The 24,288-nt window shown below is 36.8% G+C and overlaps 1 protein-coding gene across 6 annotated transcripts in view; it reads right to left on the bottom strand.

The window, feature by feature from the left end:
* Window positions 1-24,288, bottom strand: part of epb41a (erythrocyte membrane protein band 4.1a) — a 104,940-nt gene that overhangs the window by 12,962 nt on the left and 67,690 nt on the right. For 4 of the 6 annotated variants that reach the window (XM_073822069.1, XM_073822067.1, XM_073822065.1 and 1 more), the window contains 5 exons: window positions 20,623-20,685; window positions 15,065-15,235; window positions 3,784-3,912; window positions 672-770; window positions 223-303 (listed from right to left, as the gene is read on the bottom strand). In XM_073822069.1, coding sequence (XP_073678170.1) covers window positions 223-303; window positions 672-770; window positions 3,784-3,912; window positions 15,065-15,235; window positions 20,623-20,685 — 543 coding nt within the window. The remainder of the gene's footprint in view (window positions 1-222; window positions 304-671; window positions 771-3,783; window positions 3,913-15,064; window positions 15,236-20,622; window positions 20,686-24,288) is intronic. The other 2 variants (XM_073822070.1, XM_073822068.1) reach the window with 1 other exon arrangement.

The following is a 24,288-nucleotide window of genomic DNA, read 5'->3' on the forward strand; positions in this document are numbered from 1 at the left end:
TTCAAAAGTGAGTTTTGCATCCGATGACCCCTTTAAAGTTTTGTGGCTTTAATGCATTTTGTTTTTCTCTTCCAGGAAAATAGACCAATATTATTGACATAATCTCCTTCTCAGGGCCATTTGGACATTTTTATCCTATAAAAGGTGTCTATGCGAATGTCTGTAAAACATTCTGTGTCTACTGTGTGGCCGACACGGTTACTAGCTGTAGGTGCATTTCACCTTATCATGGTCAATCTCAGTGTCTCCAGTGATCACGATTCTCTTCTCGATACGGGTCTCTGAGATCCCGCCTTTCACCGTCTGAGCAGAGAAAGGGAAGAGAACGAGAGAATGAGAGAGCCAGAAACACAGTGAAGTGAATATCTCATCTGTGAGTACAGCAAGTCTTGACTAACGTTGCGAAATGGAAAGATACTCTGGAATGATGTAAATTGTAATTAAAAATGGCTTTATCTTATGTATGCAGCCTCTTGGCACCATTGTGAACAATGGTCTAACTTGCAGTGTGCAGCACATGCGAATCAGTTGGATATGGTATAGTTTTCTGCAATTATTTTTTGCAGAAATTGTTTTTATTATTTGACATTGTGTTCATATATGATAATTTAACATGAATAAGCTCTTCTTTAAGCAGCAGACTTTGCCGGTTTAGGCGTAACTTCCTGTACCTTGGTGATCTGGGTTGTGGTGGTGGTGCTGACGGTCTCTGAGGTGATGGTCTGAGCACTCAACAGCATCCCGGATTCCTTCTCTGACAGCGCGTTGGGCTGTTAGCAAACAAACACACAAGTGCTTAGAATACTCCTCCATTAAATCTTTAATTTAGCACTTACACTCAAAGTCATTTCCTATGGAGCCCCAAAGGGGACACAGTGATGGAAGAAAACATGAGATGGAAGGAAACATTAAGTTTCAATGCTTTTGCATTTGCTTGTGAAATGTTTGGGTTTTCTTAAACAATGTTCAGCATTTTCTTACAAAAGAGGTACAAAAAGGTACAAATGCTGTCAATGGGACAATATCCTTTCAAAATAGTTGCACCTTATTTATCCCTAAAGGGTGCTTATAAGTAGATTAAAGGTACATATTCGTACCTAAAAATATATATATTACTACTAGTACCTTTTAAAAAGGTACTGCCCCAGTGACACCTTTTGTACATTTATTTTTTAAGAGTGCACATCATATTATTTCCATCAGCAGTTTTGTTGTTCACTAGAAGAAGATTAAGTTTCTCAAGAGAGTACAAAATTTTGCAAGTGAATGCAAAAACTGCTCTGGGAAGCACTGAAATATAATAATCCATTTAAGTTTTTCCTTCACCATGTCACTGTAGTATGAAATCCTGTTTTTGCCACTAAATATATATTTTTTTAAAGGTTATTGCTACTTTTTATCTTACAATTCAGACTTTTTTTTCAGAATTCTGAGATATAATCTCACAATTGCGAGTTACAAGGCAGAATTGCGAGATAAAAACTCGCCAGTTTGTACCACAATTCTTATTTTTCTCAGAACTGTCAGATATAAACTCGCAATTGCGAGTTATAAAGTCCAAATTTGAGGGGAAAAAAAGACACAATTGTGAGATAAAAAGCCATAATTCTGAAAAAAAAAGTCCGAATTGTGAGTTTATTTCTCAATTCTGAGAAAAAAGTTTATTTGCAAGTTTGAATTGCGAGTTTGTCTCATAATTCTGACTTAGTAACTCACAATTTCAAAGTTTATATCATACAATTGTGAGAAAAAAGTCAGATTTGTGAATTTATATCATGCAATTTTGACTTTATAACTCACAATTGTGAGTTTATATCTCAATTCTGAGAAAAAGTCAGAATTGCAAGTTTATTTGCGAGTTTGAAATGCGAGTTTGTCTCATAATTCTGACTTTATTTGTATATACAATTGTGAGAAAAAAAGTCTGAAGATTTTTGAGTTTATATAATGCAATTTTGACTTTATAACTCGCAATTTCGAGTTTATGTCATGCAGAGGTTGCGTTAGACTATTATATTGCCGTCATTTTGACGGACAGGGTCGTAAAAATTGGTTCATAATTCCTTATCACCCATCATTTTAATTTTCACATTTTAATTATAACACATTTTTTTTGCATTTAAATTCCATTTATTTTTGTTCACGTTTTAATTTTTAATATGTTGAAGAAAACAGATAAGACTGCTTAACTTTTCATGTTCAACACCACATCCCGCAGTGACATCGATTTTAATATATTCTCATTTTAATGAGCAATATTGATCAGTAAATCCCAGTCGATCTTTTGGTCTATGCTGTTTTCAGTCGATGACTAACAAGTACATAGTGCGCCTCCCATTCAATAAATCGCAATGAAACAAAGTCTCAAATTTCAAATTCCGTTTCATTAGGAAATTGAAGCAATAAATACCGTTTTGGCGCTCTTTAATGTGGCATGATAGATCGCTTCTTAGTACCACTGCACCTGTGCGTAATCCAACGCATAGCAAAAGGCAAAAGATTAGTAACAGTTTCTTTTTAGTTCTGGAGCAAGTGTTCTGTTGCCACACTGGAGCGCACTCGCCACCAACTGGACAGTAGGGGTGGGAATTACAGCTAATAATTACACTAGATCACCCTCTGTATAATCTGTCAACACTGCAAAAAATGTTTTTCTTACTTAGATTTGTTGTTTTGTTTCAAGCCAAAATGTCTAAAAAATCTTAAATCTAGAAGGATTTTCTAGACAAGTAAACATTTTTGTCTTGTTTTTAGAAAAAAGAAGTTAAAATTAAGTAAGTTTTTGCTTGAACCAAGCAAAATAATCTGCCAATGGGGTAAGAAAAATAATCTTGTTTCAAGCAGACAACTAGATTATTTTGCTTACCCCATTGGCAGATAATTGTGCTTGTTTTAAGTAAAATGTCACTTAATTTTGACTTATTTTTTTCTAAAAACAAGACAATAATTTTTACTTGCCTAGAAAATCCTTCTAGATTTAAGAATTTTTAGACATTTTGGCTTGAAACAAAACAAAAAAAAGATAAGAAAAGCATTTTTTGCAGTGAAAGTGACGGACGGTCTTCAGATTTTTCCGTCATTGCAACAAAAATTCCGTCAATGACAGACAATTTTCAGTTAACGCAACCTCTGATTTCATGCAATTGTGAGAAAAAAAAAAGTCTAAAAAAAGTTTAAATCACGCAATTTTGAAGATAAAGTTAAGTAGAGCTCAAAAAGAGACAACTAATAGATCTTAAAGATTAGTTAAACCAAACTTTTATTTGCAACATCTTCGGGCAGCTCATACAAGACCAAGGCTTCTAATGGCTGCTGCAGGGACACAATGACTTTACCAATAAGGGATTGGCTCTTTCATTTAGAAGGTGGGACTATTCTGCCATATTGCGCAGTGCAGTTTCTCCCATTCATAAGTATAGAAGTGAACCATCTTTGTATTCCTATAGTCTTTGGTTAAACGCAGTCTTTGGAAATGCACTGTGAAAATGACAGCACTGCAACAGATTCTAACAAACACTGAACACATAAAGTACAATAAAGGTTATGAAATATATTCAGTTCTGAATAGAGTTGTGCGCCGATACATGCACCACTACTGAAATCCAATTAATTATCCAATATTGACAGAGATGTTTAAAGTTTGATTATTAATAAAATCACTACTACTGGGTGATGTGGTTACCAATGTATTGATGCTGATATATTTTGCAATCTCTGTTTATTTTTCAATCCATGTGCGATTTATTTAGGCAAATGCTGTCAAAAATCAGTAACTCGGCTCACCTGTGCAGACTCGTATGTGATGGTCTTGGTCTCTGTATGCACAATCGGCATGTCCTTGGTGGTGATTTCGCTGCGCAGGGAGTTGGTGACATCAGAAATAGTGATGGTTTTCGTCTTCACCACTGGAGACTGTGAGAGGAGTCAAGACACAGCCGAGAGTGAGTAGAGAATTGCTTTTCTCACTACATTAACTTCACCTCACACACATCAACAATTGCTAAACACCATCTGGAACCTTTGGCCAAGCCTTTGTACCGCAAGATTGATATTCAGTGCTGACTACCTCAGAAAAAAAAAAAAATACTAGACAAGAAAAAATGCTTAGCCTGGTAAGACTTTGAGTGGCTGGCAAAAAAACAGGGCTAGAACAGATACAAAATACAGCCATGTCAATGATTTCATATGCACTTAATCACCCTTTCCAATCAAATAATTTTCTTTTACAATAAGTAGATGAGAAAACCAAACTAAAAACATTCATTATGGCACACCGACTGGATATCTTAAACATGAGTGGTATAAAATTGCCACCCAGCTGAGCTAATATTAAATGCAGAAAAAAGTGTTGAAATGAGCTCTGCCCAATTAATAAAACATATTATAATACAAGAACACAGTCCTCAGCTTCTTCTGGATTTGTAGCCTTTAAGAAAAAAATGTAATGCAATTGCTCCACAAAAAATAAGTATATTAACATAAATTACAAGGAAAATAATTGAAAATGATTATTTCTGTCATAAGTGCGTCCCAGTGGAGCAAAATCCATTAGGAAGCTCCACAAACACTCCTCACTCCATTAAAAGTGAAGAGTTTTGATTCCAAAACTACATACTGCACATCCTCTTGACTGAAAGGACCTAAATAAAGCAGTCATCTATCACCCACGACGCTCGGCTCAAATATGCAGATTATGCATTTCAAAACCATCACAAATTAGTTTGGTTTTTAATTTTTTATCTACAGGCACTCGGCCAAAAAAGCTTTTGATTTAGGAACATTTGGCACATTGCAAGTCAACTATTATTTTCATTTAATAATGGCGACGTCAGGTTGACAGATGATGATGGGAACGAACGCAGTGGCAAATTCAAGCCAAATCATGGGCTCACCATGTGGCGCTTTCAAAAGAACAGATCGGTGTGACTCGCATTAGTCTGCAAGTCTCTTTTCACATAGTTATTAGTGCAGTTAAAACTAAAGTCACTCAAAGTACAAATCATTAGGCGAAAAAGACCAAAGACTACCAAAAGAGTCGTTTGCAGAGGAACTGAAGAGCTCAGGAAACTTCATAAGTATCCATTAATTCTATAATAAGATAATGGAGGATAAAAAGGCAAAGGCGGAAAAATCAAACTAGCCTGAGATTATGCACTTTTTTTGGAAAATGTTTTGGGTTATATCCTTCCAGGGAACCACAAAATCACTTGCAAAAGAGATTCAAGAAAGCGATAACATCTGCATAAGCTGTTTTCATACTGAATGCTGTTAGTTAGACTGATGATAAAAGGATTAATTATGAATATTTGAAATTTTAGACACATTTTTCTGCCTTCATCAGTCTGTTGCAGTCTGGAAATAAAGGTAATTTGGCTATAACCAAGAAATCACAAAATATATTGGGTCTCATTCACTAATAATTGTGTAGATTTGTTGTAATTATAGGCACGTTAGTTACTTTTGCATTACATTAATTTTTTGCTACTTTTGTCGCCTGGACTGGGCTTGCTTATTTGTAGAGTTGCAATCGACTAAATTTTGTTTTTGTTTTTTTTTCATCTTAAGAAGTCGGTGACACTGACTCATCCACAGTAGTGGATGCACCTGTATGGATGTTTCATACGGATTACATAATCTAAGAATATTTGTTTTCCATTTGAATGGGTTCATTTGAAAGTAGACATTTTACTCTCTATACATTTATTTCTCATGTCTGTAAGGCAAGTATACACAGAGTTTCGAAGTTTCGCACTTGCGTTAAGTAGAGCTCAAAAAGAGACAACTAATAGATCTTAATGCTTAGTTGAGCCAAAGTCCATTTCAAGGAAAGTCTGTACACTCGGCGGCCATATTTGCAACACCTACAGGCAGCTAATACAAGACCAATTCCTATCTAAAAGAATGGGGGAATCCTGAAATCTCAAAAACTGCTCTCTGAACTCACAATAAAAAATTACAACAAATCAAATTAGCAACAAAATCTTTAATGAACTAGTTTCGATGGAAACCAGGGCTTCTAACAGTCGCCGCAGTGACGCAATGACTTTACCAATCAGCGATTGGCTCTTTTATTTAGAAGGTGGGATTTTTCCGCCATAATGCGCAGTGCAGTTTATCCTGTATGGATGTTTTGGATTACATAATCTGAGAATATTTGTCTTCCATTTCAATTGGTTCATTTGAAAGTAGACAATTGGTTCATTTGAAAGTAGACAATTTCACTCTCTATAGATATTTTTCATGTCTGTAAGGCAAGTATACAGAGTTTTGAAGTTTCGCGCTCAAGTTCACAGAGACCACGACGGCAGAAAGCGCATCCTGTTTGCTTTTATTATTTTACAAATGTGCAACGTTTTGTTGTTATTCTGAGTGCAATTAACAAAGCAATGAGTCTTTACAGATTCATAAGATGTATTACTCCTATTATTATTAAGTTTGGCTTGTTGCGCACATTTGTAAATTTTGAATTAATTTCAGTACGAACGTTTTTAGTGAATCGTGATTTGTTCGTGAAAACTTACAAATGCAGGTTTCATGCATAAATTTGTGGGTACGCATACTGACTGAGAACCAATTTGTTTATAGTTGACCTTGACAAGATACACTCTTAAAAATAAAGGTTCCAAAAAGGAAAGAACCTTTCAGTAGCAAGTTCTTAAAAGAACATTTTAAAAGAAAATCTAAAGAGCCCTTTTCAACTTGAAGAACCTTTTCTGCATTTGAAAGGTTCCTGGGATGTTCAAGGTTCTTTATGGAACCATCAATGCCAATAAAGAACCTTTATTTTAATTAGTTATTAAAATTAAAATTAGTTTTGCTTAGTTGATGGTTCTATGAAGAACCTTCAACATCCATGGAACTTTCAAATGCAGAAAATGTTCTCTACAGTCAAATTTTTAAAATGCTCTTCAAAATGGTTCCTTTAAGAAATGTTCACTGAAAGTTTCTTTGGGAAACCAAAAATGGACTTTCTATGGCATCACTGCAATAACACCCTTTGGAACCTTTAGTGAATAAAGCTGTATTAGGGGATTTCTGACGTTTGAGCTCAGTGCAACTTGAATCGAACAGACTTTTATATACATGAAACTAGTTAGCTAGGTTTCAGGATGTGAAAATGACTTCACAGAAAAGTTAGTTTTCAATTTTATTGATTGTACCTTAGATTGTCTTTATCGTGGAATGGACCTTAGTCAGAGCAGACATCATATATAACTTGAAGCAAATCAAAATCAGGCTTTGAAGTATATGAAACAAATATCAGATATGTACTGAATACTGAACATAATTTGTAACCGCCCATCATGCAGACCGAATCTGAATATTACGCTGTGTCAAATCCACAATCTGCTACATTTCTCTGGGACTATCCAGCATCACTCCACCAGTGTGATCTAGACATCCCAAAATCTGTGTCAAATTAAACACGGCATCTACTCTGACTAAAGTTCATAAAAGTGCAAAGGTGTACAAGTATTTTTTTAAAGACAAATTAAGCTACTTAAATGCATTTTAAATAAAAAAAACAACAATAAATAAATAAATTGATGTTCATAAAAACACATTCTCTTCCTTATGTCACTATGCAGTCACTCATTGCAGACAGAGGCTGTGATTGTTGTACCATGTAAGACACTTTAAAACTAGCATGACAGTAGTACTGATGTTTTTGATGCATGCTGGAGTCCATTGGAAAGAGAAACAGGATAATGTTAAATTAAAGCCCTGATATGCTGATCCACTAAGGGCTGATACAACAAATACTTCACAAAGACGTTGAAGTAGTTAGAAGAAGTAGTTATGCATCGGCTGGCAATGGAGAAGAGATTTATATTTGCAAGGAGAAGCAAAGTGCAATGTGTGCTGAAAAACTGTCCAGAGAAATCCAGTGGTCACAGGGTGAAGATGTACGCAGCTACTGAATAACATTTAAAAAAAAAAAAAAAACTAAAAAGTACTACATTCGCACACTACATTCGTACTGAAGGAATTACAGTGTTTGCAAGGAAGAAAAAAAATAGTGTTAAAGTTCGAAGTGAGCTTAGGTTTTAGGCTTTGGTTGTGCATAATTGAAAGACCAATCAATAAGTAAACAATCTTTCAAATATTTTAGCAACGTTCACTACCGTTCAAAAGTTTGGGATTGGTAAGATTTTTTTTTTTTTAATTCAGTGGAACATTTTTAGATCAGATTTACACTTTATTGCCAAAAGTATTTGGACCCCCCGTTTCAATGAACAGGTTTGAGTACTTTAGTAATTTCCATGAGTATAAATCTAGGGAATTGTGTGCTTCTAATTTTGTAGCAACAGTTTGGACAGGACCCTTTTCTATTCTAACAAGACCATGCCTCTATGTATAAGGCAAGGTTCAAAAAGAAATTACTGATTCATTCAGTGTGGAAGAACCTGACTGGTCTGCATAAAGCAAAGTCTTAATCCCAGCGGAACACCTCCAATGACTTAAATGCAGACCTTGAGCCAAAATCTCTAAATCACTATATGGACAAAAGTATTGGGTCACCGCCTTCTTTAGAACCGAAAAAGGCACTACTGTGGCAACAAAGATGGAAACATAATTCATGTATTTAAAATTTTTATTTCTATCTTTGTTGCAACAGTTTTGGAAGTGTTTAAAATGACTGTACCCATATGTCATTGGTGTTTGGTGATGAGGTTTTGGTTCAAGGTCTGCATTTTAAATCACACCAGAGGTGTTCATCTGGGATTAGGACTTTGCTTTATGAGGATTCAGTCAAGTTCTTCCACATTGAGTTAATTTCTTTCAGAAACATTGTCATGTTAGAATAGAAAAGGGTCCTGTCCAAACTGTTGATATAAAATTAGAAGCACAAAATCCCTAGAATATGCTTAAACATTAAGATTTGTACTCATGGAAATTACTAAAGTAGTCAAACCAGTTCATTAGAAGGGGGTGTCCCAATACTTTTGGCAATACAGTGTACATATTTATTTATTTTTTGCAACATCCCTTAAACCTGAAAAGTTTTAAATGTAGAGTCTGCATGGTAAATGTTGTGCGCTTCATTGCAGAAAATTAAGAAACATAATAAGAAGAACTTGAACTCATCTTGCAAACACTGTTTAAAAAAAGGTTGAAAAATATACTGAAACTGAATGGTTATTTCAAGAAGAGTTAAAAATTAAGAAAATTTAAAAACATTAAGTGAATGTGTTGGCTTCGATAAGTAAATCTTTACATCCTATTAGGATAAACATAGTGTTCTTGCATCCAGGGTTTTTGTGTCACAGTATAAATCACTAAAGAGTTTAAAATGATTAACTGTCAATCCACATCCACTCTGAAATGGTGAAATTATTAAGAATCCAAGAGGAACAAACAGAAAACCGAAAGGACCTCGTCCTCTGTCCCTCCTTATTGTCTCTTAATCCAGATAAGCTCAGTCTGGGAGCAGCTGCTGTCTCTCTGATATCTATTTCCTTTCCTCCACAGTCTCTCAAATGAAGACAAGCCACCACAGCATCAGCGTCAGGACCAGCAGGCTGCTCAACAGGAAGGAGACGTGGGGGCGATGCAGTACCACTGGGTACAGCTGGCAGACTCGGGCCTCTTCCTCTGTGGACATGGCTATGGAGACTTGAAAAGCATGGCCCTGAGCCTCAATGTCTTTTTCTTCATTACAAACATCATCTTCTTCATCCTCCTCCATATGCTGCAGCAGTGGTGGGCCTCTTGGAGCGGGCGCCCACCTGACCCTTACCTGCTGTCGTTTCGATGTGCCTGCTGCATGCTTCCATCTCTGCACAGGGCAACGGGACACCAAGAGAGACACAGAACAATGAACAGACATGTGGAGTGGGGAGAGACATGGGGAGAGATTGATGAGGGGTAGTGGAGATTTCGGAGTGGGTTTAAAGGGTCCGGGCTCAGGATTTGAGCTTAGTGGACGCCAGAGTGGTTTAAGCAGGCCAGATGGATTGAAGCAAAGGCCTTAAAGGTTTTTATGGCGTTGGTGGACACCAGATTTACATTAAGATTGGCAGCAGATATTTTTTTGGCAGTGCAAATATCCGTCAGTGACAGAAAAACACCATAAAAACCGGCAGGGTTTGGGTAGGACGGGTCACTAAGGCGAAATCCTCAGAGAATGAAATCAGCGGATGTGTCTGTCACAGAACTAGACTAGAGCAGAATTTACTACAGAAAATAATAAATATTTATTGTTAACTAAGTTTGGAAATTGGTTCTATTTTTAAGGTTTTTCATGACATTCATTTCTGTTCAATTCTTAAATGCCAGTTAACAGAGTTTCGTGAATCTGCAGCACCATAGTCAAAGAAATTGTTCTAGTTGAAAGTTTGTGGTCTGAATTAAGTATGCTAAAAGATTGAGTGCTTAAAAATGGCAACATCTCTTACTCTCGCAATGTTGTCACTAATCGCACGCAACAACATACACAACTAGTGTAGTCTGATTTACGGATGAATGACTCTTATGAACTGGTTCTTTTAAAGGGGTCCTATTATGCTCTTTTACAAAGTCTTTTTTTTTTGGGGGGGGGGGGGGTGCACTAGAACATGCTCTACTGCTTGGTGGTTAATAATTTACATTATTACAATAGCTTTCTCCCCAGGCCAGCACAAATGGCTCGATTAGTTCCGGGTTTGATGAAGGTCCGCCTTTCAAAAATAAAATGTGTTGTGATTGGTTAGCAGTCCCACTGCATTGAGATTGGCGAACAGCTTAAAAGACATTTCAGTCCTGCCACGCCCCTTCCCAAAGCAGTAAGTTCTATGTACAACTGCGCAAACTAGATTAAAGTGATTCTTACATTTTAAATATGGAAATATTTCTTACAAAAACACATTGGATGATGAGGCCATGTGAGGCACTTTTTATTATGGATCGACTTGTTTTGGACTGATGGAGAGAAACACTATGGCGTTCTAAAGCTTGGTAGTGCCAGGATTATTTTTAATATGACTTCGATAGCATTCGTCTGAAAGAAGGAAGTCATATACACCTATGATGCATGGAGGGTGAGTAAATAATAGGCTACAGCCTGCGAGATCGCCGATACATGATATTATCATTATTGTGTAAATTTATTTAATTATTTACATGCCCGAAACCAGTTCCAGCATAAGGCTAGTGAAGCTATATACACTGTATGATGAGTAAATCTCTTACCACACACCGCACACGTCTACGGGCAGGTCCGACGCGGCACCCGATCATCGTCACTATATTCAATGCTTGTTTTTACATCAGCCATGGCTCCTTATGTGTTTCGACCCTCTATACCGCACACATCAATGGTGTGGCTCCAGCACGGCTACCGTAGCAGTTCGCGGACACTTTAGTCAATGCTTCATGCGGCTTACTGAAACATCCCTGAAGCGGCTGTCCATGCTACATCGCTAAAGTTAGGCGAATCCCCCGCCTCGTCCCTCCCCACCCGCCAAAGCTTAGACTTTTCATAGGTGGGATTTATTTGAATGATATTCTAATGGACCACGTTGTGACATCATAGCATCCGGAAAACAAACGCTGTAGTCCAAAGGAGACGTTCGTTGTAGTTCTTGAAAAGGGATTTTTTAAAGGGGTCATCGGATGCCCATTTTCCAAGTTGATAGATTCTTTAGGGTCCTAAAGAGAAGTCTATAACATACTTTGGTTAAAATTTCTCAATGGTAGTGTAAACAACGTTCTTTTTACCTTGTTAAAATCAGCCCTTTTTAGAGCAAGCTATTCTGTTGCATGTTCCTTTATATGCTAATGAGCTCTGCTGGCCCCGCCCCTCTCTGCCGTAGGATGACGAGCCGTAATGTTTACTTTAGCCATATTTAGCCGCGTTCAGCTGTGAAACTTTTTAACTAGCACATTATTAACAAAGGCCATTTGCAAAGATGCATAAAAAACCCTTATACTCACTTCTCCTGTGGGTAAAGCTGCATCACGAATGATTTGTACGAACATAGGCGCATGTGTAGATCAGGATCGGTGCTTTCCTTTCAAAAACGAAAGTAACATTAATCCTCGTCTTTAGCGGCTCAGATGTTGGGAGTAAATGACGACTGCTATGCTCATTATTACACCCAACAACACCTTAATCGCTCAATCTGAGACATTCTTGTCTGCACCTGAGTCGACACAATGGCGATCGGAGTCGGACTGTTTCAGCTCGTTGAGGGCGGGTCTAAGGTAAGGCGCTCATGTCAATCAACTATCGTGATTTTAAAGATAAGTGCATAATAAGACCCTTTAATTTATGCTGTATAGTTAAAAAGCACCTTTTTTAACACGTTTATTATAATAAACTGTACTTTCATTCAGATTTTTGTTTAATATATATTTAAGGCCAATTATGGGGAATTTTTCCTTATAATTTGCAAACTAATCAATTATTCGATGGAATCAAAACCAGAATTTTTCCATCTCTAGTGCTAACACTTAAACACAGAGATGTTTGATACGGGACGTGTGCTTTTGAAAACTATGAATAATCATAAAATAAACTGAATAGCTTTGTTCAAAAGTTAAATATTAACTAGAAGTGCACGCTGTCTTGAGAAAAAAGTTTAGTGTGTTCAGGTCTGAGACTGGTACATGATGTAATAGGCCTCAGCAGAGGAGGGCCGTGGGACGAGTGAACGTGCCCCTCTCTGGACGCTTCTAGACACTCCTGCTTGTGGAGAGGAGGAGGATCGAGGTGGACACGGAGCTATGGATGAAAGTGGAGGAGGACAGGACTGCGAACCAGGACAAGACTTTTGCGAGGAGAGATGGAGGACAGTAAACAAAGGGAAGGAAAGGATGGACAACCAGTGAAGGACAGGGACAAGAGGAAAAAAGGGGGAAAAGACAATGAAATGAAGAGGAGTAGCCGTCAGTTTCTTTTTGCTTGCTTTTCCTATTTGCTTTTTTACTACTTTTTCCTTTTAGACCTACTTTGGTTGTCAATGAACTAACAGACTCATGCAGCATCATTATGCAGTGTAATCCAGCCATGCGATTGGCAGATCAAAGCAGAAGAAAGCCGGCGCTAGCCATTCAGAGAGCAGCAGCAGTAGTAAAGGGGAGTGGCTTTGGGAGAGGGCGTGGTCGGGGGGTCTATAGAAGCCGCGGGCAGTGAGTAGGTTCAGAGAGAGAGGAGATCTCCAACTCTGACTGGGCCATGGCCATAGCGTCCAGCGGCCATTTGCATTTCGCCTTGTGTCGTTCTTTATCTACATAAAGAAACGGCAGTCTTTTCAGGTGCGGTTGATTCACAGCCCTGGCAATAATGACCAAATGAGAGTACGTTTACCTCTGATATTCCCCCCGCTACTCTGTGTACGGGTAGGAGAGGAGGCGTCTTCACCTGTGTGCACACATGCCCACACACACACACATACAGACACACACACTGAGAGTTTATAAAATAACTGCTTATTTAGATAACATGCTACGTGTATCAGTGAGCAACCAAGACTTACTTTCTTTTGTGAAACAAAACAGTAGACTTAGTATGACTTTTGAAGATTGCAGAGTGCTTTTTGGCATTGTCGCATCCTTTCTACTGTTTCCCACAGAGACTAACTGCATGGAAAACAGCATCCAGCACAATTCTACTTTGTATTCCATACAAGAAAGAAAACTGAGTTTGATTTTGATTTGTTCTTATGATTCTGAATGCAGAATAAGTATTCAGATCCATGGGTGAAATTCTGGATTTGTCTCATTTACTGTCTGTCGCAATCAAACAGACTTTGACTAGAAAATGAATCATACTGAGACTTTGGTATAACATACTGAGACTGTGTTAATTTTTAGATGTAAACCGCTCTAAAAATTTATATGTGACCCTGGAACACAAAACCAGTCATAAGGATCAATATTTTGTAATTGAGATTTATACATCATCTGAATATATAAGCTTTCCATTGATGTATGGTTTGTTGGAATAGGGCAATATTTGGCAGAGATATAACTATTTGCATATCTGGAATCTGAGGGTGCAAAAAAATTTTAGTAATCAGAAAATCACTTTTAAAGTTGTCTAAATAAAGTTCTTGGCAATGCATACTACTAATCAAAAATGAAGTTATCATATATTTATGGTAGGAAATTTACTAAATATCTTCATGGAACATGATGTTTACCTTATATCCTAATGATTTTTGGCATTAAAGAAAATTCAATTTTGACCCATACAATGTATGTTTGGCTGTTGCTACAAATATTCCCATGCTACTTAAGTTTTGTGGTCCAGGGTCACATATGTTAATTGTTAACTATAATATATAATTAAAACTAAAGTAAAAACTAACTTAAGAATATTATATATATATATATATATTACATATTTAACTTACACAGGAAAAGACAGGCTGACATATAAATTGATTTTTTTATGTGTTATTTAGAGGCTGGCAATATAGAAATGCTTTGACAATACCGCAGTAATACATAGGAAATAGAAAATATACAGAAAATGTTAATAATGGTGCACTAGTCAGTAAAAACAGCACTGAAATCCATTTAAAAGTTTAAAACAGAGCTAACTCAGAAAAGAAAGCATATTATTCTCATTGTTCGTTAATGTCTAATTAACTCACAACTAATGCTGTTAAATCTATTTATCACAATCGCATCCAAAATAAAGTTTGTATTTATGTAATATGTGTGTGTACACATACACATGTACACACACACACCCACACACACAATACAAACACATATATTATGTGAACACAAACTTATATTTTAGAAGCGATTAATTGTGATTAATCACGATTAATCGATTTGACAGCATTACTCACAACTAACTCAAACTCTAAATATCCTTCAAAGAATTGATGCTACTAAACTGGCAAACTTTGGAAAAACCAGTCACTAGTTCTTCCCCAAAAATGCTCAACACAAAACCCTGTCAATGAAACTCAAACTACGGGACACATAGTATGCAACTTATCACCAATCGATGGCACAAAGTTACCTCCATTTCATAAAGCCAGCAATCTATCATCAAGACTTCTCCAAAGGCATATAAAGGCTCTAAATCCAACAAAGAAGTGAAACCTTTAACCCCAGTACTCACGTCGGGCTGCATCTGGCCGTTGATGCTGGCGGTCCGGAAGGGCGAGTGGGTGGACAGACGCTTGTCCCACTCGCTGGGCCTGGGCTCGGGCACCGACTCCATGAAGCTTCGCTTGAGCTCGCTGATACTGGTGTGATGACGCATGATTTCTGTCTGTGTCTTTTCCACGTCCTGAGAGAGAAAGAGAGGTCCAGGCAGAGAGAAAGCATACCAAAAAGGTCAAAAGAAAAAAACATGAGGATAGCAGAAGAGAAATTTGGGAACCGATAACAAAATTGAGATAAAAAGAGAGCACAGGAAAGATGAAGGACAGATGAAGAAATTAAGAGAGGGGAAATAACCCAGTGAAGACATTTCGTTAGTAAGATGATCTGACGAGAATCACTGTTTTACCCCAAACTATCTCAGGGGTGTCACATCTAGGTTGGGAATCAAGTATAGTTACTGTGTAATTTCAAGATGTTTGGTTCCATTAACAATTCTTGAATGTCAATAGATTCCATCCAGAGTTGGTTAATAAGAATAAGCTACACTCTTAAAAATAAAGTCTCCAAAAGAGGGTTTTCGCAGTGATTCCATAGAAGAAACAATTTGGGTTCCTCCAAGAACCTTTTAGTACATGGTTCTTAAAGGAGTAATTCACTTTCAAAACAAGAATTTACAGATAATGTATTCACCCCCTTGTCATCCAAGACGTTCATGTCTTTCTTTCTTCAGTCGTAAAGAAATGGTGTTTTTTGAGGAAAACACTTCAGGATTTCTCTCCATATAATGAACTTCTATGGTGACCCTGAGTTTGAACTTCTAAAATGCAGTTTAAATGCAGCTTCAAAGGGCTCTAAATGATCCCAGCAGAGGAAGAAGGGTCTTATCTTGCGAAACGATTGATTATTTTCTAAAAACATTTACAACGCATATACTTTTTCATCTCAAACACTTGTCTTGCCGAGCTAGACAAGACAAGCATTTGAGATTAAAAAGTATATAAATTGTGAATGTTTTTAGAAAATAACCAATCGTTTCGCTAGATAAAACCCTTGTTTCCTTGGCTGTGATCGTTTCGGGCCCTTTGAAGCTGCATTTCTGAAGTTCAAACTCGGGGGCACCATAAAAAGCCATTATATGGAGAGAAATCCTGAAATGTTTTACTCAAAAAACATAATTTCCTTACAACTGAAGAAAGAAAGACATGAACATCTTGGATGAAAAGGGGGTGAGTACATTATCTGTAAATTTTTGTTCTGAAGGTGAACTACTCCTTTAAAAGAACCATTTTTTAAACAATCAATTGAAAGATTCCATAGGTTCTTCATCACAGATGGCAATAAAGTTAATTTTTATGAGTTATTGTGTTGTTCTCGCTGATTTCATGTACCATCAAATACATCAAGTACAGTGTAACAAGAGTAGGTGTGAATGACTCAGCCAGAAAACTCTCAAATCACTCTTGAACTCATGGTTTTATAATAGGTTTGAACTAATGGAATCGTTAACAGAATCATTAAGGAACCAAAATCATTACATTTCTCATGATCCCCATCCCTAGTCACACATGTTTTTAATCAAAGACCCATTGGCCACCAAGACACAGGTCTCTCTTTTCCACTTTCACTGTCTTCTAACTTCATTTTCCTTCTTTTTCTCATCACCTGCAGCCTGATTTGTCTCTCATAATCTCCGCTCAGTGGCATTGGTTAATCAGCCATGCTCAGACACTATGAGGCGATGAATATTCATTCAGAAAGGAGGCTTTGTGATTGCCCAAAACAAATGATCCATGTGTGCACAGACAGATTGTGATTAACGAGTTTGAGAGAGAGAGACTGTCTAAAATATCAGCTGATCTTTATTCACAGTACTACAGACTTTGGAAATGAAACAGATCTGTGCCTTGGTGCCCAACAGAACATCTGCAGGAATGAAACACTCTCATGAGTAACCAGTGCTCATCATCTACATCAGACTTCAGATAGACCGCTGGCACTTATAAATAAACAAAGCCAAGATGTTTGTCTGTCTCCTTAAATTTTGGTCTGATCCTTTTAAAGAAACTTTTACATAGCTGTGTCATTTAAGATTGCAGGTTAGTAGTTTGAAACTACTATGTGGCAAACTGATAGCAAATCAAAAGCATTGTGGTGAAGTTAAAAAGACACTAGGGTTCTGTTCCAAACTCGGGTGAGCTGCCCAGCTAGAATTTTAAAGTGGAAATGAAACATGTTTTTGGATAAATTTAGTAGAAAACCAGCTTGTTTTCCAAATGTTTTTCAAATTTCTACCTAGCCATCTGGCTAACCAGCCACCATGTTGGAATGACATTGTTATCCATGTAGTTGGGCTGGTTGGCTCAGTTAAAAACAGACAGAGAACATAATGTGCCCAACTCAAAGTCTTCTTCTGAACACATGCACACCAGAAAGTTTGCCATCTTTGAAAAGTGTCTGTGGCTTTTCTTTCCAAAGGGATAAAAATATATGTGACCCTGGACCACAAAACCAGTCATAAGTGTCAATTTTTCGAAATTGAGATTTATACATCGTCTGAAAGCCAAACGAATACGCTTTCCATTGATGTATGGTTTGTTAGGATAGGAAAATATTTGTTTGAGATACAACTATTTGAAAATCTGGAATCTGAGGGTGCAAAAAAATCTAAATACTGAGAAAACTGCCTTTAAAGTTGTCCAAATTAAGTTCTTAGCAATGATTACTTACCCCCGTCTCATTCAAGATGTTCATGTCTTTTTTTCTTAGGTCGAAAAGAAATAAAGGTTTTTGAGGAAAACATTCAAGGATTTTTCTCCATATAGTGGACTTAAATGGGGATCAACGGGTTTAAGGCCCAAAATGCAGTTTCAATGCAGCTTCAAAGGTTCTCTACACTATCCCAGCTGAGGAATAATAAGCTGGGGATTTAATTAGTCACTTAGTTGCAGGGGGAAAACAAAGTCATGCAATCTGTGACAGACTGTGCAGAGTGTGGAAGCTAAACAGTATCACGCTCACTGCATGACAGATGCTGCCCTCCAAAGGCAAAGCGCAGTAACTACATATTTGGTCAAAATTGAGTTAAGGCTTAAGACTTTGTGACAACGGTTTTGTCTTGTGGCAAAGTCTCCTGGTTCAGTTTTGTCATAGAAACGAGAGTGTCAACATGTTTGACTAGCTGGCGAAAAATGTTTAAAGGCATTTTTCTCAGTTTCAGTGTTGGCGTAGTTACTGCACTTTGCCTTTGGAGGGCAGGATGGAGGCGCCGATGCGGTCACTTGCTCTTAAAATACTCCGTCATTTTTGGTCATGCAGATAAAAGTAATACATCTTTCGAATCTGTAAAGCCTCTATGTTTGTTTGTGTGTTCTCAGAATAACAACGAAACATGCTTTTGTAAAATAATGAAGCAAACAAGATGCGCGCTCTGCCATCTCGGTCTCTGTGAACTTGAGCGCGAAACTTCGCAACTCTGTGCAGACATAGAAAAAATATCTATAGAGAGCAAAATGTCTACTTTCAAATAGAAAACAGATATTCTCAGATTATGTAATCCATATCAAACATGCATACAGTCAGTGTCGCCGAATTTATCTTTTAAGCCGAAAAAACAAAGAAAGCACTAGTTGATCAATAAATTATTAAAACGTTACTTTTTTTTAAAACTTTCTTTACGCGTTTACTTGGTAAACACTGGGTCGGCACTTCCGCCCTATGTCACGTGTGACTTTTACAACGCCACTATGTAGTGTGTAAAGTCAAGCTAGTTCAAGACAAGCATTTGTGGTTAAAAACGGACCACAAATGAACTCTTATTCCTCGGCTGGGATTGTGTCGAGGTCTTTGAAGCTGCATTGAAATTGCAATTTGGACCTTCAACCCATTGGCTCCCAATGAAGTCCACTATATGGAGAAAGGTCCTGGAATGTTTCCCTCAAAAACCTTAAATTTTTTTTCAACTGAATAAAGAAAGACATGAACATCTTGGATGACATGGGGCTGAGTAAATTATCAGGAAATTTTAATTCTGGAGTAAACTAATCCTTTAAAAGCCTAATACAGCAGGCAGCTCACTGTGGTTTGTAAAAGACCATTTCTAAATCAATAGAATCATTAATTAAACTCTTCTAAATTCTAATTTGTTATTAGGAGGAGATCGATGAGGTGGTAATCATGTGAGAACTTCAACAGTTTTAACATTAGATTAACCATTCACAGCTTGGGTTCAGACATGGGTCAAATCACATACTGTTTCACAAACTGGTCTATAGTAATGTGAAAATAGTGAACTAAATGAATCATAGGCTGTCAGTGCAGCATATAATAGATATTTGACCCATGCCTGTTGATTTATGAAACAAAGCAGAATGCGAAACAGCACCAACAGCAATCTTAAACACTTAATATAATGATAGTGTATCTGATGGAGGCACAGTGTTGTATATGAGGTTTGGTTAGATACAAAGGTCACAGAGAAGAGGTGGATGAGTGGATGAAGGGGTTAATGTCACAGAATATATCTGGTTTTCAGACTCATTATAAGACTCATCAGAACAGTGGAAACAGCCTTTGTAGTAACTATGTAAATATATGACTGGGACAGGCTGTAAAGACTATGTAGCACTACAAATCAGTAATATTATAATCAAGTGATCTGATAACAAATAAAACAACAAAAGCATGCATTGGCAAGCTAAATGTACAGCCAATGATAATATATTTGGCTAAACAGCAGACTTCAGTGGTTTATGGGCTTGTCACAGTATGTCTAATGCTGGGTAAATGTCATTTTCAACCTAAAAATGACTAAAGGCCACTTTAACCCTGAGTTATAAAATCCTGGTTTAGTTTTTTTTTTGTAGTGCTAACCCCAATTTGGGGTGCCAAACAATGTGAAACAGTGTTACTGCAATTAGTTTAGCAATTAAAAACCAATTGTAACCAATCAATAGTATTGATCTGTTTAGACATCAAATTGTAGGCCAAAGCAGAAGACTAATTCTAGTATGAAATCTGACTACCCCGGATTAATTTAACAATCCAAGGTAAAGTATGAACGATGTAAACAGAAAACAACATAACTCAGGGTTATAAATGGGTTATTCATTTCAAGTGTGAAAAGCCCATTAGATAGCTTTAGAAAAGCTTGAACCGAGCAGGCATGGAGTCTACTGTTAAAATTAAATAAGAGGCATTCATGCTAAGAGCCTAACATGCTGTAAAAGGCATCTTATGTGATCCAACTACTGGCTAAGTTTGGATCGGCTCATTTTTGAATACAAAAAAAAAAAAAAAAACATTTAATATAACAGAAAAACTAAATTCCCAATCATATATTTAATAAAAGCTAAGCAAACAGAGAATAAATAGAAGCAAATACTTGCATTACAGTTAGTGAGGTAAATAGTGCATGCCAAGCCTTTAGGGTTAAGCTATGAAACAAAACAAAAGAAAACACAAAAGAGAGCGTGCGGTGAGAAGAATGAAGAAAGAAACAAGATGAAACAGAATCTCATGCAGTGAGACATGCAGCGGCAAAAAACAAGACATTTCCAGAGTTTCCATACAAACCTCCAACATTAAATTGCTATGTCTGATATAAATAGTTTCACCCTCAATTTTCTTAGCTCTTTTCTGTGAAGAACAGGGAAAAAAATAGAGTTGGCAGTGTTTGAACGTGGAGAAAGTCGTGAAATGATTCTTGGGTAATTTTTAAAGTTTGATCTGCAGTTGTGTGGGGACGTGGAAGAATGGAGACAAATCAAATATGGACGAACCACAGCAGCCGCAGCTAAACAGAGGGGAGAGGACAGAGGTCAGGGATAATTGTGCAATGGGTAAAGTTATGAAAGTATAATGAGATATCAGTTTAAAATAAAGCCAAAATTCATGAAACTCTGTGTATTTGCTGTGCAAGATTCTGCTGTTATCAAAACAGCATCCTGACCATCCTGAGCAACGCTGGCTCGGTATGAATCTTGTCTTGTTGTAAGCTGTATATTGGTGACTTTTGTGATTATCTGCAGTATGTAAAACTGAAAGGTCAAAGGTTTGGACATACATGGCTGAATATTTACAGTTGAGGTCAAAAGTTTACAATCTGCAAAATCGTAATTATTTTACCGAAATAAGAGGGATCATACATAATGCATGTTATTTTTTATTTAGTACTGACCCTTAATAAGATATTTCACATAAAAGACATTTACATATAGACCACAAGAGAAAATAATAGTTGAATTTATAAAAATGACCCTGTTCAAAAGTTTACATACCCTTGATTTTTAATACTGTGTTGTTACCTGAATGATCCACAGCTGTGTTTTTGGTTTAGTTATTTTTTTGTTTGTTTTTGGTTTAGTTGTTCATGAGTCCCTTGTTTGTCCTGAACAGTTAAACTGCCCTCTGTTCTTCAGGTCCCACAAATTATTTGGTTTTTCAGCATTTTTGTGTATTTGAACCATTTCCAACAATGACTATATGATTTTGAGATCCATCATTTCACACTGTGGACAACTGAGAGACTCATATGCAATTATTACAGAAGTACAAACGCTCACTGATGCTTCAGAAAAATAAATGATGCATTGAGACCCGGGGGTGTAAACTTTTGAACAGAATGAAAATGTGTACTTTTTTTTAGTACATTTAGTACTACCCTTCAAAAGCTACAGAAGATACTTGCATGTTTTCCAGAAGAAAACATGCAAGTAAATTTACATGTAAGTAAATTTACCCTGATCTTCAAATTAAAAAAGTTTACACCCCTGACTCTTAATGCATCGTGTTTCTAAAACATCAATGAGCTTTTGAACCTTCTGTAATAGTTGCATATGAGTAGGGTTGGGTATCAAGAACCGGTTCCATTTTAGAACCAGTTCCAAATTTCCAATAACCGGGTATTCGATAAGACACGTAAATTTTAGTTAATTCAATTAAATAACAAACTAATAGTTGAATTTATAAAAATGACCCTGTTCAAAAGTTTACATACACTTGATTCGTAATACTGTGTTATTAACTGAATGATCCACAGCTGTGTTTTTTTTTATTTTTTTTTGTTTAGTGATAGTTGTTCATGAGTCCCTTGTTTGTCCTGAACAGTTAAACTGCCTGCTGTTCTTCAGATCCCAAAAATTATTTGGTTTTTTAGCATTTTTGTGCATTTGAACCCTTTCCAACAATGGCTATATGATTTTGAGATCCATCTTTTCACACTGAGGACAACTGAGAGACTCATATGCAACTATTACAGAAGGTTCAAATGCTCATAGATGCTTCAGAAGGAAAAACAATGCATTAAGACTCGGGGGTGTAAACGGTATTTTTAGATCTGTGTTCGGTGTTAAAGAGACAGCCGTCTAACGTGCCACCTGTCATTAATGTTAATAAAAGAACAGAAGAAAATCATTAACTGACTGAATATCTTTTGTAAATTTAATCAATATTTTATTTATAAAAAGAAAACTATGCAGTGTTTTTTAAACTTATAATTTCTTTTCAATGGATTTTTCTATTTTATTTTATTGGAATCGGAATTAGGAATTTTTTAAGAATCGTAATCGATAAGCAAAATCGGAACCAGAATCAGAATCAATAAAATTCAAACGATACATTACTACATAACTGAGTCCCTCCGTTGTCCTCAATGTGAAAAGATGGATCTCAAAATCATACAGTCATTGTTGGAAAGGGTTCAAATACACAAAAATGCTGAAAAACCAAAGAGTTTGTGGGACCTGAAGGATTTTTTCTGAAAAACAGCAGGTAGTTTAACTGTTCAGGACAAATAAGGGACTCATGAACAACTATCACTAAAAAAAACAGTTGTGGATCGTTCAGGTAACAAAACAGTATTAAGAATTAAGGTGTATGTAAACTTTTAAACTGAGTAATTTTTATAAATTCAACTATTACTTTCTTCCGTGGACTATATGTAAATGTCTTTTATGGGAAATATCTCATTCAGGTCAGTACTAGATAAAAAATAACATGCATTTTAATTGATCCCTTTTAATTGAACAATTTGCAGATTCTGCAAGGTGGATGTTTTGATCTCAACTCTATTCCTAGTGGTCTTAGACAGCTTTTTCTAAGTGATGGCTACCTCAGACACATGGAGTGTATTGTGTGTTATAGCTTTATCTAATATATGTTTCCATATAAAAAAGTAGCCAATCATATACAATCTAGGCCTGTTTGAAAGTTATTTTAACCGGTTTTGAGAATGACACACTGCGTGTGCAGGATCAACAATACTTCAGACACTAGCAAACTGAGGAGGCATTCACCTCTTCCCTCCTACATCCTCCCTGGCTGACAACTTTGCCAATTTTTCACAGATGCAGTAACAAACAGCAGCAGCCAATTCTCAACACAACAAACTAACAAACACCCACAACTCGCATGCAAATCTCAAATCTCCTCTTACAGAGGTCTCTAAAGTTCTCCTTTCTAACCGTCCAACCACCTACCGCATTGATCCATTTCCCTCCCATCTTTTACACGGCATCTCTCCTACACTTTAACCCATACTCACATCCATCATAAATGCATCACTACGCACTGGCACTTTTCCCAACACATTCAAGCCAATTTTCAACATTTTCCAATTCACTGCAAAATAGTTGAGCAAGATGTTTTCTTCTTTCTTCTCACAGAAGAAGCTGCTGGACGGCAGTCAGTGAAGATCTGATTTGACTGACTTGATTACAAAGTGGATATTCAACAGATACAACTTGATTACAAAGTGGATATTCAACAGATACAGCCTTGACTGGAGCATTTGTGGTTGGATAGGACATAATCAGTCCTCATTTTGCTGGACTTGTATGCAGCCTTTGATGCTGTATCTTTTTTAAAGTTTCCAACTTGGGCATCACAAACAAGTGGAGAGAGGCTCCGAAGTCCTACTTTACGGGTAGACTCTTCAGGGGATCATGAGTATCAACTAACCACCGGTGTGCCTCAGGGTTCGGTTCCTGGCCCTTTCCTCTTTTCAGCATATACTGCTGGAATCATTCAGGATGTGTGTTTTTCAGGAAAACAGGTATGTCCAAACCTTGACTGGTAGCGTATTTAAAGTGCTAACATCTCATTCATTTTGTTCTCAAGTTCTTCTGAGAGATTCTAAGCTGCTGTGAACAATCCTTAAATATGCTTAAAGCAAGACACTGCAGGTGAATATGGGAAAGAAAAAAAAAAATAGTTATCACCTTACTTACTCAGTTGATTGAT

Source organism: Garra rufa, chromosome 17 (genome assembly GCF_049309525.1).
Source record: "Garra rufa chromosome 17, GarRuf1.0, whole genome shotgun sequence".
Taxonomy (NCBI): Eukaryota; Metazoa; Chordata; class Actinopteri; order Cypriniformes; family Cyprinidae; genus Garra; species Garra rufa.